A 16,650-nucleotide genomic window follows, 5' to 3' on the forward strand; every position below is an offset into this window, starting at 1 on the left:
TTTTTAATGTTTCCCCTGAATAATGTGTAGGTGCCTCAGTTTCTGGCCGGCCCTCTGTCGCCTAGCAACTAATGGCCAGGCCGTTCCCCCCTGCAAGATGGTAGCTAAAGGTGTGGGAGAACAAAGCGGTCAGGTGACCTCCTGGCCTGGGAAAGGAACTCAGCAGAGAAGGAGGAGTTGGAGGGGGTTTTCAGTTTGGGAGCTGGCTGGGGACGAGGAGTGAGGGCAGACATGGGGGTCTGCCTCGCTGGGCACCAGAATGGACCCGGCTGAGGAGTACAGTTCTCTGTACCTACAAGCTCTGTTTTAGACCGTGTTCCTGTCATTGAATAAACCTCTGTTTTACTGGCTGGCTAAGTGTCACGTCTGACTGCGGAGTGGGGGTGCAGGACCCTCTGGCTCCCCCAGAACTCCGCCTGTGCGGACTCGCTGTGGGAAGCTCACGGAAGGGCAGAGGATGCTGAATGCTCCAAGGAGAGACCCAGGAGGTGAAGCTGTGTGAGCTTGTTGCCCTGGAGACAGTCTGCTCCAAGGGAGAGGAGGCTCCCCAAAGTCCTGCCTGGCTTTGTGGGGAGCAGTTCCAAAGCATCGCCCAGGGACTCTGTGACATCTTGCACTTGGAGAGAAAATTGATTTTTACAACAGTATTTTATAGAGGCTGAAGTGGGGTGAGATAAGATGCATGGAGGCCAAATACGAGGAAGTTTCAGTAGCTGATTAGAAATTACAAAGAACTGCAGGAAACAGAAGTTAAATAATCAGAGTTCTGTCTACTCCGTGGCAAACTGAGCCTACATCCTGTGAACACCTCTAGTGAGGCAGCCTGGGAAATATTCAGGAGCTTTGAGTGAATTAAAAAAAAAAAGATTTCTATGCTGTCCCCATGTGATTTATTATAATATTAGAGTCAGTTTATATTATGCTGCACACAGGGCCATCCCTAGGGGGGTGCAGGGCCCGAGACATAGGTGCCAAGTTTCTATCTGCAGGGGATGCTCCCCCCCGCCACCAAGCTCCGTGCAGGCCCCGCCCCACCTCTTCCTGCCCTACTCCCGTCCAGTTCCATCCCCTCCCCCGAGTGCGCTGGGTCCTCACTTCTCTCCCCTCCCACCACAGCGTCTCCAGACACCGTGAAACAACTAATCGGCAGTAGGTTCTGGGAGGAAAGCGGAGGTGCTTTGGGCAGGAGGTGCTGGGGGGAAGGAGGAGGTTGATGGGGGGGGGGCTCCTCCTCACCCCACCCACCTGCCTCCTGCATCACCTCCCTGCCCCTTCCTTACAAAGCGTGTGACCCAGGATGGTCGCCCCCATTCACTGTACCCTAGGGACAGCTCTGGCTGCATTACAATTTTCAACAGGCCACAGCATTTTTTTGTATTGACATGTCAATGTCTGGTGGACACGGCCGGGGAAAGCAGGAATGGGAGTGGGTGCTGGGGCTTTTGGTACCCAGGAAGGCATAGAAATAGTTTGGGAACTCAGGAGGCAGTTGAGGCTTTTGGCAGTGGAGGAGGTGAGATGGGTGGTAGGGAAATGAATCTCTTTTTCTCCCCTCATCACGGTGGTAAGGGTCAGAAGAGACTTGAGACTTTTTTGTGGGTGGCGTGGGGGTGGAGAGAGGTTGAACTAGTTTCCCTGCCCCAGCAACCCTTGATAGCAACTAGCTCAGTGGTTCTCAAACTTTTGTACTGGTGACCCCTTTCACATAGCAAGCCTCTGATTGTGACCCACCCCCATATACATTAAAAACACTTTTTAATATTTTTAACACCATTATAAATGCTGGAGGCAAAGCGGGGTTTGGAGTGGAGGCTGACAGCTTAGAATAAACTTGTAACCACCTAAGGGGTCCTGACCACCAGTCTGAGAACCCCTGAACTAGCTGTATCACTGCTTTAATATCAGCTGATGCATGTGACAACAGTAGATAAGCACAATTTCTGGGTGTTTCCCCTAAAATTATCAGCAATGAAACAGTTAATGCTGACAAAGCAAGCCTTAGGTTTCAGAGTTATTACACATTTCAGATGGATAATGCAATCCATGCTTCTTTTAGAGCTGATGTTTTATGCTTTCTGCAGACTTGGGCAACAAACATTGATTACATTTGGAAGGTTATCAAGTATCAGAAGGGTAGCCGTGTTAGTCTGGATCTGTAAAAGCAAGAAAACCCAAGAAAGAAACCAACAGGACTCCACTGGCCATCACATGCAGTCCCCAGCTAAAACCTCTCCAACGTATCATCAGGGATCTACAACCCATCCTGGACAATGATCCCACACTTTCACAGGCCTTGGGTGGCAGGCCAGTCCTCGCCCACAGGCAACCTGCCAACCTGAAACATATTCTCACCAGTAACTGCACACTGCACCTCTAGCTCAGGAACCAATCCATGCAACAAACCTCGATGCCAACTCTGCCCACATATCTACACCAGCGACACCATCACAGGACCTAACCAGATCAGCCACACCATCACCGGTTCATTCACCTGCACGTCCACCAATGTAATATACACCATCATATGCCAGCAATGCCGCTCTGCTATGTACATCGGCCAAACTGGACAGTCGCTACGGAAAAGGATAAACGGACACAAATCAGATATTAGGAATGGCAATATACAAAAAACCTGTAGGAGAGCACTTCAACCTCCCTGGCCACACTACAGCAGACCTTAAGGTGGCCATCCTGCAGCAAAAAAACTTCTGGACCAGACTTCAAAGAGAAACTGCTGAGCTTCACTTCATCTGCAAATTTGACACCATCAGCTCAGGATTAAACAAAGACTGTGAATGGCTTGCCAATTACAAAACCAGTTTCTCCTCCCTTGGTTTTCACACCTCAACTGCTAGAACAGGGCCTCATCCTCCCTGATTGAACTACCTCATTATCTCTAGCTTGCCTGCATATATATACCTGCCCCTGGAAATTTCCACTACATGCATCTGACGAAGTGGGTATTCACCCACGAAAGCTCATGCTCCAAAACGTCTGTTAGTCTATAAGGTGCCACAGGATTCTTTGCTCCATTTGGAAGGTTGTCTTTGCAACCATAATGGCTAGAAATGAGATGAGTGGAGGCTTAGAACCTGCTGCTGAAATCTCTGGTGGTGTATGTTTTGTAGCACGTTCTGAATCTGTGGACTACATAGGACCATGTACATAATAAGCAGCTTGGCAGATCAACAGTTCTATCCCTGTTTGCAACCTTTCCAGGTATTTTTTTCTAAATATGAAATATTGTGTGTCAAAGTTTGATTACAAAACTTGATTAAATGACTATTATTAATATTAACAGGAACTTAACTAGTGAAATTTCCATCACTTTCTCAAAGTGCACTGCTGTAAGCTCTCTAATGTAGCCACCCCAAGATGAAGGGAGAGAGCTCTCCCATTGACTTAACTAGTCCAGCCTCTGTGAGAGGTGGGAGCTGTCCCATTAACATAGCACTGTCCACACTGGCGCTTATGCTGGTGTAACTTAAGTTGGTTGGGGGAAGGGTGGTGTATTCATACCCCTGAGTGACATAAATGTTGCCAACATAAACTGTAGTGTAGACATATCCTAATATTCCCAACTAATTTTTTCTCAGAAAAGAAAACTGCTCCCTGTAATAAAGTATCCTTTATAGGATAACATAGTAGGTGCTGATTTACAATAAAATGTCACTTCATTCCCAAATGAGTTCATTTTCTGCTCTGCATGTTCAAGAGGAATAACTTGGTGAAGCAGAGGAGGGAAAGCTATAAAACTAATACTTTATTGAAATACTCTAATCTAAGCCACTTCCAAGGCTTCTAGGTCAGTACAAAACTGGTGAGGACTACAAATACTTTTATACTTAATGAGCCATTAACAGCACTTAAGTGAGCACTCAAGCTCTTATGTGACCTCCCACTGACTTCAATAAGGTCAGAATTTTATCCAGCGTGTTAAAGTGGGAATCCAATAAGGTTATCTTTTGTATTGCAAAGCAACTGTAAACCCAACCCCAGAACAAAGTGAAATACTTTTCACGGTGGTTTCAAATAATACCTGGGAGCAGTGGTTAGAGGTGGTGATTTTAAGTTACATTGCAAGGCATTTGGAGGAGCAAAAAAGGGGGTAAAGATGAAGACATCATGGGGCTGAGGGTATATCTGCACTAGAGTGGCACAGTTATGGCACTGCAGTTTAGACGCCTTCTATATTGATGGAAGGTTTTTTTCTGTTGATATAGGTAATCTACCTCTCTGAGTAGCTAGCTTTGCATCTACAGTGGGGGTTAGGTCGACCTAACTACATTGCACAGGGTGCAAAATTTTTCACAACCATAAGTGATATAAACAGGTTGATCTAATTGTTACATTTAAATCTGGCCTAAATGTCAAGGTGCCGTTCTTAAGTTTTGTGCTCGTAATATATTTGCCAAGTTAGCACACAGTCACACAGCAGTTGGAAACAGTTTGTAGGAGCAGAAGTTGCAGAATCACTGTCTCTCTAAAGAACTTGAACCAAAAAGCTATTGCTGTGGTTCTGAAAGTTTGATGCTAATTGCACTTAAGCTTTGCTGACTCTTCTCCATTTTTATCAGTATATCTGCTTATGGACCAATTTGATTATGCAGCAGCAATACCTTAACTTTTGAAAGCTGAGTCCAGATACACTACCCACCACGTTAGCAGGGCAGCATGCAGACACTTGCACTGATACTGTTTCATGTCCCTCTAGCTGGTCTTTTGTGCCCCACACTTTGGGAAATGCTGCTGTAAAAAATATCAGATCCTTTGTCTATGCCACATAATTCATTTCTCTCCTGACAAAAATGTACTCTCTCTGGAGTCCAAGGTTTCCTGGCAACTCAGACAATGCCAATACATGCAGACAGTTTATCAAAGTATAATCCCATGCATGGTATATGATATAATTCCATGCATGCACAATACACTTTATAAAAATAATAAAGGTAGAATTCTGCAAGGTGTCTGCATTCAGACCCAAGTGATATTAAACAGATGACAAAGGGAATGACTCTCAAAATTGCAAGCGCCATGTCCAATTCACAACATGCTGGGTGAAGACATGTGATGGCTCTCCCTTACTTCCCATCTTACCCAGATAATTGAAGCAGATGAGTGAGCTAAAAATACAGACTCAGAGATGCTGATGCAATTATGTTAACAAAGAGATTCATCAGATATAATAAAAAATACACCAGAGGAGAGAAGCTGATAAATATCAACATGAGCTTATCAAACCCAGTTCACAGAATCAAACCTTTCAGACTTGCATTGATAAGCTTGAAGCTTTAGGCACAAACAAATGCTGATACAGCACTAAAGCCACTTTGATTCTTGCAGTTATTGAATGAATTTTTAAGAAAACTGCCTTAGAAAATGGACTATAATAACACAAGTGGTACTTTGTTTCAGTAGGATTTTTTTGTCTCTGCAATCATAGGCCCATGAAGAAAATTAGACTTCAAATGCAAATATCTCCCCAATGTAACATTCAGTGCAAACACTGGGGCAAATATTTTTTGTAAAGGAGAAACCAAGAGAGAGCCTACTATATAATCAACTGCCTTGCCAACACACCTGGGACACTACCATGTAGTATGAGCTGGTGACAAAATAGGTAAATGGGTGATTATGTCAAGGGGTGAGGCCAGAGTAGGATGACCAGATGTTCTGATTTTATAGGGACAGTCCTGGTATTTGGGGCTTTTTCTTATATAGGCACTTATTAACCCCTATCCCATCCTGATTTTTCTCATTTGCTATCTGGTCACTGTAGGACAGAGGTAGTCAATAGGTGAACTGCAGGCTAAATCTGGACTGCTAGATGTTTTTGTATGGATTGCAAAATCTTTTTATTTACTTATTATTATTATTATTTTATTTTATTGTTGTTAGTGTGGTGTGAAAGATATTTCTCTGAAGTCTAGACCTTGACCAAGAAATCTGGACCCTGAAAAAAAAATTGACTACTCCTGGGTGGCAATGACTGCACCTCCATTATGTTCATCCTTTGTTGTGCTTGTGCATCCCTCTTAAATCTGGGCAGGTTTCTCTTTCTAAGCAGGCCATGCAATTATAGAAACCATTGCTAAAAAATCAACAAAGCCTGAAGTTTCATTAAAACCATATGGTCAACTATCTGGACCCATATCCAACAGGATACTTTAAGCATGTGCATTTAGAATGGGACTACTCACATGCTTAAAGGTAGATATATACTGACGTTCCTTGAGTTAAGGTTTTGGTCAGACATGTACTGGCCATAAGGAGGAGGAGGGGAGAAGCAGCAGCCTTAATACTGTGTGGTATCAGAAGGGAGCAGAGTCTCCTTCCACTATCTGTGCTAAGACATCACTAGAACTAGACATGCTGAAGAGGGAGGAACAGGAGCTGAGCCAGACTGGCTAAAGCTACAGTAGGGAGGAAATGGGCTTTGAATAGATACATAAATAATTAACTTGCCATCATGCCCAGGTTAGTATGGCAGCTGGCACCTCCTCCTAGTGCTTGAAGGAAATTCTACTTTAATCTTATATAATGGTGTGTGTGTGAACCTCTATGACTATGTCTTTGCTACAAAAAATTGGTTTTTACATTGAGAGAGCTAATTTGCTGTGAAATCCTTATGGTGACACGGCACAGCTAATTTTTAGCTCAGCATAACTAGTTGAGGTCAATGCCTTCCCCCCCACCTGGAAATGGTCTTGTCTAACTACTTGGAAGTAAAAACTGTTGTGCCTTGTGTCCACCAGGATTTTACATTGTGATAGCTATCTTAAGCTAGCTAGCTCCATGTAAAAACACTCCTTTTTTGGCAGTGAAGATGTAGCCTGTGTCCTTCTTTTAGGCTCACCAGCTCTTCCACCAACAGAATGGGGAGCAGGAGCTAGCTAACTGGGCTGTATTCAAAGAGCTGGTCTAAAAGCTAAAACTCCATTCTAGTCCATTTAGAAATGTTTCAACATAATGTTTTTTGTCTGAAAATACTAGTTAGTCAAAACTAAAAGTTTTCACAGAAGCGTATGAGTTTCAACAAAAACTTCTCAAGAAAGAGAGACAGCCATTCCCAGGATAGCCAATAGCTGGTAAGGATACTGCCTAATTCAGAGCAGCGACTTAAACCTGGGTCTCTTCTCTCCAAGGTGAGATTCCTAACCACCAGGCTATTGGTGGATGAGTCTCGCTTAATGCCTCGTCTTGGAACTGTTCACCTTTGTTTCAATAACTAAATATTCATTGGGTCAGAGAGAGGCTAACTCTAACTTGGTGCTAGTGCATTCCCCTGGGATGTTGGAGACATAGGAACTTAAGCCTGACTCCCTCACATGAGTAAAAGATGAGTGCCCTGGCAACCATCAGGCTATTGGCTATTCTGGGGTCTCTTATTTTCTCTTCCCCAGAATAGGAAAATGTTTTGAAATTTCAAAATGTTCATAGGATGGGAAAACTATTTCCCGCCTATCTCTAGACACCATTTCCAGTATACAAATCCAGTCACCCTATAAATACTACTTTGTAATAGTGTAGTCCTACTTCTTCCCCAACACCCTGCACTTAAAAGTGTGCTATTTTCAGAGTGTTTTATGCTTCCTGTTTATCTACATGACACTGTCCCATTTGAAGATTTGGAGATAACCAAAGAAGTTAAACCGGGGAGTCCTCTTAATTCAAAATCTACTGTGCATAAATAAACTCCTGATCAAATCTTACTAATGTGTTTAAGGCTCATTGTGAATTAATGATTTTTTAAACAAAACCTTTAAAACAAAAATATATCAAGCAGTTTGCTTTCTCACAGAGAATAAAAGTAGCATGGACAGAGTCTGCTGTGCAAACAGTTGAGTTGTATCAGAGTGTTAGTCACATTGTTTTGTGTTTATTTTATTGACTCTTTTTGCAGCTATGTATACAGATAATGATCCTCTTTTATACTCAATATTCTGTTTAACTTCTTGTGCCCGCAACATGCTGAAATAGATTTTAATTTTACTGAGGAAGAAAATGCTCATGAATTATATCTAAACTTCCCTTCATACACTACACTTGATCAGTTGTACTCGTTTTCAGTTGTTAGCATTTTAGCCCCAGTGATGGCAGGTGCATTCGACACAACAGGTATTTTTGGAATTGCATAGTCCTTGTACTAACAACGTCTGTAACAGCGTGCATTTCCCATTTCCAAACCCACTCTGTCCTCTGACTTGGCACAGCACTAAAGGAACACAGAAAGTCATAACAAACGACATGTAAAAGGGAAAAAAAATCGTACCTTAGCTTCTGACCAGCTGGCTCAGTGATCTTATTTAACTTGTCCATGTTCCGTGTTGATAGTATCAGGTAAACTAGTGACCATTTAATGAGAACATGTGCTGTTTCCTATGATCGTAAAAAGGAATGCTATACGGAGCAGTTGACCTGAGACAGAATCCCACGGGTTGTCTCTGCCTGATTTCTACGTTGTGAGAAGTAGAATACTCATTTATTACGAGACCTGAAAACTTGCCCGAGCACATATTTGAGTTTCATGTTTCTAGTTCATCATGTGACACGCACAGCCAGCCAGGCGGCTTGCTTTGACTCCTGAATACTATGCAAACTTGATGGCCCACACCTCTTGGGCGTGAAAATTCCCCTGAAATTGAATGTGTCTCAAGTCTTTCTCTATTACTTCCTCTTTGTGTCTTACATGCAGCTGGTGTTTTAATCAGATGGCATGACTGGAAAATATAACACTTGCACCACAGACGCCTGCTCTCTGGCTACTTCCTGGTAGCAGAAAAGTGCAGGAGAGCTATCGGAAGGAATGATCCTGTTCAGTGTCCTGAGAAATTATCCATGTGCCGCTGCTTCGGTTTGGCATCACTGTAGCTTCCTTTAATGACTCTACCCCAAACAGCCATAGAGATATGTCTGAAACTATTTGCCCCCCTTTCAGGAGAAGGTGGTGACGTTTCCAGAGTAGCCTGCAGCTGCCAACTGTTAAATTGGTGTTTCACAACTCCATTCCATTCCAAAACAATGCTAAGTGTCAACATCGCCACAGGCAAACAATGGAATTCAGAGTTGGGGGCTGCCCTGTGAAGACCGAGTGCAGCAACATGGTTGTTAAAAGCTCAGAGAAGTGGGGAGGATCTTACTAGGAGGTATAATGGGAAGGAAAGTGTTGTCTAACCTGGAAGACTCTCAGGTGACTGGAGGACTAGAGGCAAGAGACTGGAAATTAAACAGTTACCCTAAAATTCCCTTTCCCAAAGGTATGTCTACATTACAAGCGCTACAGTGGCACGGCTGTGGTGCTGCAGCGGAGACACTTGCTACAGACAAAGGCCTTATTCCATTACTGTAGTAAATCCACCCCCTTGACAGGTGGTAGCAAGTCAATGGAAGAATTCTTCCATTAACCCAGCAGCGTCTACATCAGGGGTCTCAAACTCAAATTACCATGAGGGCGACATGAGGACTAGTACATTGGCCCAAGGGCCGCATTACTGACACCTCCCCTCCCTCGCTGCTCTGGGCCCCGCCCCCCACTCCATCCCATCCCGCCTCTTCCCACTCCTTCCCTGCCCCCATTCCAACCCCTTCCCTGAAATCCCCACCCCAGCTCTGCCCCCGGGGGGGGGCAGGAGGGGTGTGGGGTGTGGTGGGGCTCAGGGCAGGGAGTTGGGGTGTGGGGTACAGGAGGAGTGCGGCAGGGAGTCTGGGCAGAGGATCAGGGTGCTGGAGGGGTGCCGCAGGGGGCTCAGGGCAGTGGGTTGGTGTGTGGGGTCCAGGAAGGGTGAGAGGTGTGGCAGGGGGTCAGGGCAGGGGATCAGGGTGCAGGAGGGGTGAGGCAGGGGGCTCAGGGCAGTGGGTTGGGGTGCAGGAGAGGTGCGGGCTGCGTCAGGGGTTTCAGGGCAGGGGGTTGGGGTGCAGGAGGGGTGCAGGGTGCAGGATATGGCAGGGGGTGCGGTGCGGCAGGGGGCTTAGGGCAATGAGTTAGGGTGCAGGAGGGGGTCGGGCTGGGCTCTGGCCCGAAGCACATCGGGAGCAGGACAGGCTCCCTGCCTGCCTGCTCTGCCCCCGCGCTGCTCCGGGAAGGAGCTGGAACATGGGGGAGCAAGGGCATGGGGAGGGAGGTTGTTGCTGTTGCTTCAGGCATTGCCCCCAGCATCTCTCTTTGGCCGGGAACCATGGCCAATGGGAGCCGCTGGGGGCGGTGCCTGAAGCAACAGCAACTAGGGTGACCAGATGTCCCAATTTTATAGAGACAGTCCTGATTTTGGGGTCTCTTTCTTACATAGGCTCCTATCACCCCCCCGTGCCCTGTCCTGGTTTTTCACATTTGCTGTCTGGTCACCCTAACAGCAACACACACACCCCTGTGCCTGTCCTCCCCCAGGTTCCGTCCACTTCCAGGGCATGCAGGCAGGCAGGCAGGGAGCCAGCACATCAGGCCAGAGCCGCTCTAGGTAAACGCTGTGGGAGGGTGGGGGCTGCGAGGAGCTTGTGGGCCGAAGAAAATAACTTCGTGGGCTGCATGTGGCTCGCAGGCAGTGTGTTTGAGACCCCTGGTCTACATCAAGGGTTTGGTCAGTTTAGCTACATCTTTTAGGGGTAGGGTGGCCATATGTCCCATTTTGGCCAGGACAGTCCCATTTTTAAGCCCTATTCTGGACATAGGATGACCAGATGTCCCGATTTTATAGGGACATTCATGATATTTGGGGCTTTTTCTTATATAGGCTCCTATTACCCCCTAGTCCTTATCCCGATTTTTTTCACACTTGCTATCTGGTCACCCTACCTGGACATCCCAACCATTTTTTGTGACAGAACCGGGATTTGTTCCGTTTTCCCTTGCCAACTGATGATCAGATGGCAAAACCAAACAGGACAAATGCCCAGTTTTGCCAAAAAAAAGTGAGGCATGCCCCCCAGTGGGGTGCAGGGGAACTTTGAAGGGGGTGAGTGGAGTGGGCTGGGATAAGTGGCTTGAGCCACCCTCATGTGGGCTTGGGCAAGGAGCTCAGGCCAGCCCCACTCAGGAGGCTGGGAGGGGAGATGCTTGGCACTGCCAGCTTTGTGCAGAGGGTGGCTTGGGCAAGCAGCAATGCCAGCCCTGCATGAGGTGGCGGGTGGGAAGACTGGGGCTAGCCCTGTGCGCTGTCCCATTTTCACTTAGGTGGACTTAAATTTTAGGTGCAGACCTGAATCAAACTGTTTAAAACACCATTTCAGTACCTAATGAGTGTTTGGGGGAAGAGATGACTTGGCATGGGAGAAGTTGTGACTATTTAACTAGAGGTGGGGTGTTGCAATGATTTAATTAAACTAAGGAAACTCTGATTTAGCACTCTTAAACCAGATGGGGCAGGATAAACCTCTGAAAACCAGAGTTAGCCTGTTTCAGACTTGAGCTACACTGAAAAATTATATTGGCATAGCTACATAGGTAATGGATGTGTACAAACCACCCTCTTGATCGACATAGTTATGCTGACAAAAGCCCTGGTGCAGATGCAGCTATGTTGAGGCGGTTTTCCTACACTGACAGAAAAATTCCTTCCGTTGGTGTAGGCTGTGTCTACGCTACAGGGCTATGCTGACAGAGCTGGGCCACTATGGTCTCCTAGGGTAGATATACCTGTAGAGGTCATACACAAAGTTGCACTGGATTAATTGAATTGATGCAACATCACACCTTTAATTAAATCAGTACTACTTTTGTAGACTATCCTATTGCCTTTTTAATTATTTTTATTATTTGTATGACCACAGCGCATAGGTCGGAGCTCTAGTCATGCACAGGGACTCCATTGTGCTAGGTGCTGTACAAACACAGAACAAAGAGACCATCTCTGCCCCTGTCATAAACAGATACTTAAGGGTAATGTCTCTTTTACCTGTAAAGGGTTAAGAAGCTCAGTAAACCTGGCTGACACCTGACCAGAGGACCAATGGCGGGACAAGATACTTTCAAATCTTGGTGGAGGGAAGTCTTTTGTTTGTGCTCTTTGTTTTGGGGGTTGTTCGCTCTTGGGACTAAGAGGGACCAGACATCAATCCAGGCTCTCCAAATCTTTCTGAATCAGTCTCTCATGTTTCAAACTTGTAAATAATAGCCAGGCAAGGCATGTTAGTCTTATTTTTGTTTTCTCAACTTGTAAATGTTCCTTTTTTGCTAAGAGGATTTGACCTCTGTTTGCTGTAACTTTGAACCTAAGGCTAGAGGGGGTTCCTCTGGGCTATATGAATCTGATTACCCTGTAAAGTATTTTCCATTCTGATTTTACAGAGATGATTTTTTTTACTTTTCTTTCTTTAATTAAAAGCTTTCTTTTTAAGAACCTGATTGATTTTTTCTTGTTTTAAGATCCAAGGAGATTGGATCTGGACTCACCAGGGATTAGTGGGGGGGAAAAAAGAGGGGATGGTTAATTTCTCCTTGTTTTAAGATCCAAAGGGTTTAGATCTGTGTTCACCAGGGAACTGGTGAAGTCCCTCAACGCAACCCAGGGAGGGGAAAGTTTTTGGGGGACAGAAAGTGCTCCAGACACTGAAATTCTGGATGGTGGCAATGTACCAGATCTAAGCTAGTAATTAAGCTTAGAAATGTCCATGCAGGTCCCCACATTTGTGTCCTAAAGTTCAGAGTGGGGAAGGAACCTTGACAACCCCAAAGAGTTTATATTTTGTATTAAAGATCCAGTCTCCCCATCCCTTCTATGGAGGTGGGAGAGCTCTTAATGAACATCTCTGAGGATGCCCAGCCTTCACCCTCCCAAAAGCTTCTCCAACAAAACCAAGGAAGGCTCAACATGATATTCCTGATATTTCTAGGTAAACAACAAACAAACAAAACCTCTTGCTTCTTCATGATGCATAAACAGGGTTACTTCAATGCTAGACCCAGGCTGGTCTATCTTAGTGTGGCTTTGGTGTTTCTGTGAGAGTGTGACTCTTTGCATAGCTTTGGACACAATAATTAGTTTGCCTGTTTATATGATTCATAGATTCCAAGCCAAGAAGGGTTTATCTAGTCTGATCTCCTGAGTAGAACAGGCCATAGAATTTCCCCAAAATAATTCCTAGAGCAAATCTTTTATAAAAACATTCAGTCTTTAGTTAAAAATTGTCAGTGATGGAGAATCCACCATGACACTTGGTAAATTGTTCCAATTGTTAATTATTCTCAATGTTAAAAGCGTATGCCTTATTTCCGGTCTGAATTTGTCTGGCTTCAGTTTCCATGCATTATACCCATCTCATAGAATTGGAAGGGACTCTGAAAAGTCATTGAGTCCAGCCCCCTGCCTTCACTAGCAGGACCAAGTACTGTCCCTCAGATCCCTAAATGGCCTCCTTGAGAATTGAACTCACAACCCTGTGTTTTGATGGGTGAATGCTCAAACCACTGAACTATCCTGCTTCCCCTCATTGTGTCATGTTATACTTTTCTCTGTTAGGGTGAAAAGCCCATTATTAAATACTTATTCCCCATGTAGATACTTACAGACTGTAATCAATTCACCTCTTAATCTTCTCTATTTTAAATTAAATCAAGCTTTTTGAGTCTGTCTCCATAAGGGATATTTTCTAATCCTTTGTTTTCTTGGCTCTTTGCTAAACCCTCTTGAATTTATCAACATCCTTCTTGAATTGTGGGCACCAGAACTAGACTCAGTATTCCAGCAGCAGTTGCACCAGTGCCAAATAAAGAGGTAAAATAACCTCTCTCCTTCCACCTGAGATTCCCCTGTTTATGAATCCCAGGATCCCATTAGCCCTTTTGGCAACAGTGGTTGCACTGGGAGCTCATGTTCAGATTATCCACCATGACCCCCAAATCCCTTTTAGAATCACTGCTTCCAAGGGTAGAATCCCCCATCCTACATTCTTTGGCCTACATTCTTTGTTCCTAGATTTATACACTTACATTTAGCCATATTACAACACATAGAGTTTGCTTTCACCCAGTTTACCAAGCAATCTAAATCACTCTGAATCAGTGACCCATCCTCTTCATTATTTACCATTCTGCCAATTTTGCATAATTTGTAAACGTCATCAGGGACGATTATATGTTTTTCTTCAAGGTCCTTGATAAAAATGTTAAGTAGTGTACAATGCCTATAGGTCTCTACTGGAAACACGCCCACTTAATGATGATGCTTCCCTGTTTACAATCACATTTTGAGACCTAGCAGTTAGCCAGCTCTTAATCCATTTAACGTGTACCATGTTAATTTTATGTCATTCTGGATCTTTAATCAAAATGTCATCCATTACCAAGTCAAACATCATACAGAGGTCTAAATATCTCCTTTCTGTGTGTTCCATTCTATGCATCCGAAGAAGTGAGCTGTAGCTCACGAAAGCTCATGCTGAAATAAATTTGTTAGTCTCTAAGGTGCCGTAAGTACTCCTGTTCTTTTTTATATCTACACTATTATTTACCAAACTTGTAATCTCATAAAAAAATCATGTTAGGATCTATTTTCCATAAACCCATTTGATTTGTATTAATTACACTACCCTCCTTTAATTCTTTATTAATTGAGTCCTGTATCAGCCACTCCATTATCTTGCCTGGAATCGATTTCAGGCTGACAGGCCTATAATTACCCAGGTCATACTTTTTACCCCTTTTAAAAATTGGCATAATATTAGTGTTCTGGAACTTCCCCAGTGTTTCTAGACTTATTGAATATCAACATTAATGGTCCAGCGAGCTCCTTGGCCAGCTCTTTTAAAACTCTTGGATGCAAGTTATCTGGACCTGCTTTAAAATATCTACCTCTAGTATCTTCTGTTTACCATCCTCTACAGCAGGGGTTCTAAAACTGGGGGTCGGGACCCCCTCAGGGGGTTGTGATGTTATAACATGGGGGGTCACGAGCTGTCAACCTCCACCCCAAATTCCGCTTTGCCTCCAGCATTTATAATGGTGTTCAATATATAAAAAAGTGTTTTTAATTTATAAGGGGGGAGGTTGTCCTCAGAGGCTTGCTATGTGAAAGGGGTCACCAGTAAAAAAAAGTTTGAGAGACACTGCTTAAGAGAACACTAGTGACTGGAAAGCGTGTTATCACCACATGATGAAATTGTGTCATCTGCTGTTTTCTCCAAATACAGAACAGAAATATTTATTGAACAATTCTGCCTTCTTTCATTATTATTGATAATTCTACTATTTACATCAAGTAATGGACCAATATCATTGTCAGGATTCTTTATGTTTAAGAACCTCCTTCTTATTATCTTTCATTCTGCTGGCCACATATATCTCCTTGTGTCCCTTATTGATTTTCTATACTTCCTAACTTCTTATTTATATTCATTACTATTAATTTTCCCTTTCTTACATTTGTTATATACTATTTTTTACTTTTTTATAGCCACCTTCTCTTCTCCTCTAAACCAGGTCAGTTTTTTTAACCAGCATTGCCTTCGTCCTCATTTATGGGATTTTGGGTTTTTTAGGCATCTAGTAAGGCGTTCTTAAATGATTTCTAAATTATCATGAACATTTTTGTGATTAAATCTTCCTCTCAATTGATTTGGCTCATAGTTATTTTCCTTGGATAAATTTCAGATGCTGATTAGCATCAGGCACAAAAGGATGGATTAAGATTTAAGAATTTCCTTGATTCTACATTTTGTATCTGACTGTCTACACTGGATGTGTATTTTATTTCCTTTGCTTTCCATTGAAGTTAATAATACCTTACAATGCACAGTTCATAAACAAGGTTTGTTACTCAGTAATAAATTTTGCGGCTTTGTCAATACATTGTATAATAAAACTCCTTAAATTAACTGGTTTTGTATGTTAGGACCTTCACTACAGTTTCATGAGTAGCTCTGCAGTGATACAAAATACTATAAATTATTGTTGTAACCCAGATAATTATAAACAAATGAGTATTGCTAACTCACATGAATCTCACAATATTTGGTGTTTTTCTTAAAGCCCTGGCTCCTGGAGTAATATAAGGTGAAAGTCTCAGTTTTCATTGGATAATGTGAACCAAGCATACCCTAAAAGTTTAGAAACTAGAAGATAATTAAAAAGAACTCCCAATTTATTACTTTGAAAAATCTCATGATTTTTAAGCCAGTATTGTGATTTCTGAACGCTTGGGGTTGACAGTATTGCCACAGAGAATACCCAGGAATCATGCACTGCTCTGTTTCAGGAAGAAGCTAATTTACACATTACATTAATGCTCTGATTTACACTCTAGTGTTACTTTACAACTTCAATATAGTTTTAACTAAGAATCTTGATTAGGAATAGATGATTAGAATATGATTCAGGTTCCAATTATATTCATATTTGGAACCTGGCATTCTCTTTCTTCACTATGCTAGAAATCCCCCTTTTAAAATTGATTTCAGTTAGTGCCGTTTTATCCCCAACATGAACAGAACATATTGTAGCTAAAATGGTTTTCAGAAATATTCAAGAATCAGTTTCTGCCTACTTGTGAAAATGATTTTCAAAAAAAGTGTTAGCCACACTATGCCCTGCCCACACTAAAGGTGTAACTGTGCTACCAGAGAGTTTTAAAATTGATTTCATGCACAATCTGTTTTGTGGTGTATTTTGCTTATTAGTGAACTTCCCTACTCCTGTGCCAAAGCAGAAGATGATGAAGATTT

At 43.3% G+C, this 16,650-nt stretch overlaps 1 protein-coding gene across 5 annotated transcripts in view; it reads right to left on the reverse strand.

The window, feature by feature from the left end:
* The window catches only part of BLNK (B cell linker), a 162,528-nt gene that overhangs the window by 77,186 nt on the left and 68,692 nt on the right, over positions 1–16,650 (reverse strand). For 2 of the 5 annotated variants that reach the window (XM_050959467.1, XM_050959466.1), the window contains exon 1: positions 8,273–8,609. The exons of the other annotated variants lie outside the window; for them this stretch is intronic. In XM_050959467.1, the coding sequence (XP_050815424.1) occupies positions 8,273–8,319 (47 nt within the window). In that variant the 5' untranslated portion in view covers positions 8,320–8,609. Of the gene's footprint in view, positions 1–8,272; positions 8,610–16,650 lie in introns of those variants that run through there. 5 annotated transcript variants of the gene reach the window in all.

Source organism: Gopherus flavomarginatus, chromosome 6 (genome assembly GCF_025201925.1).
Source record: "Gopherus flavomarginatus isolate rGopFla2 chromosome 6, rGopFla2.mat.asm, whole genome shotgun sequence".
In the NCBI taxonomy this organism is placed as follows: Eukaryota; Metazoa; Chordata; order Testudines; family Testudinidae; genus Gopherus; species Gopherus flavomarginatus.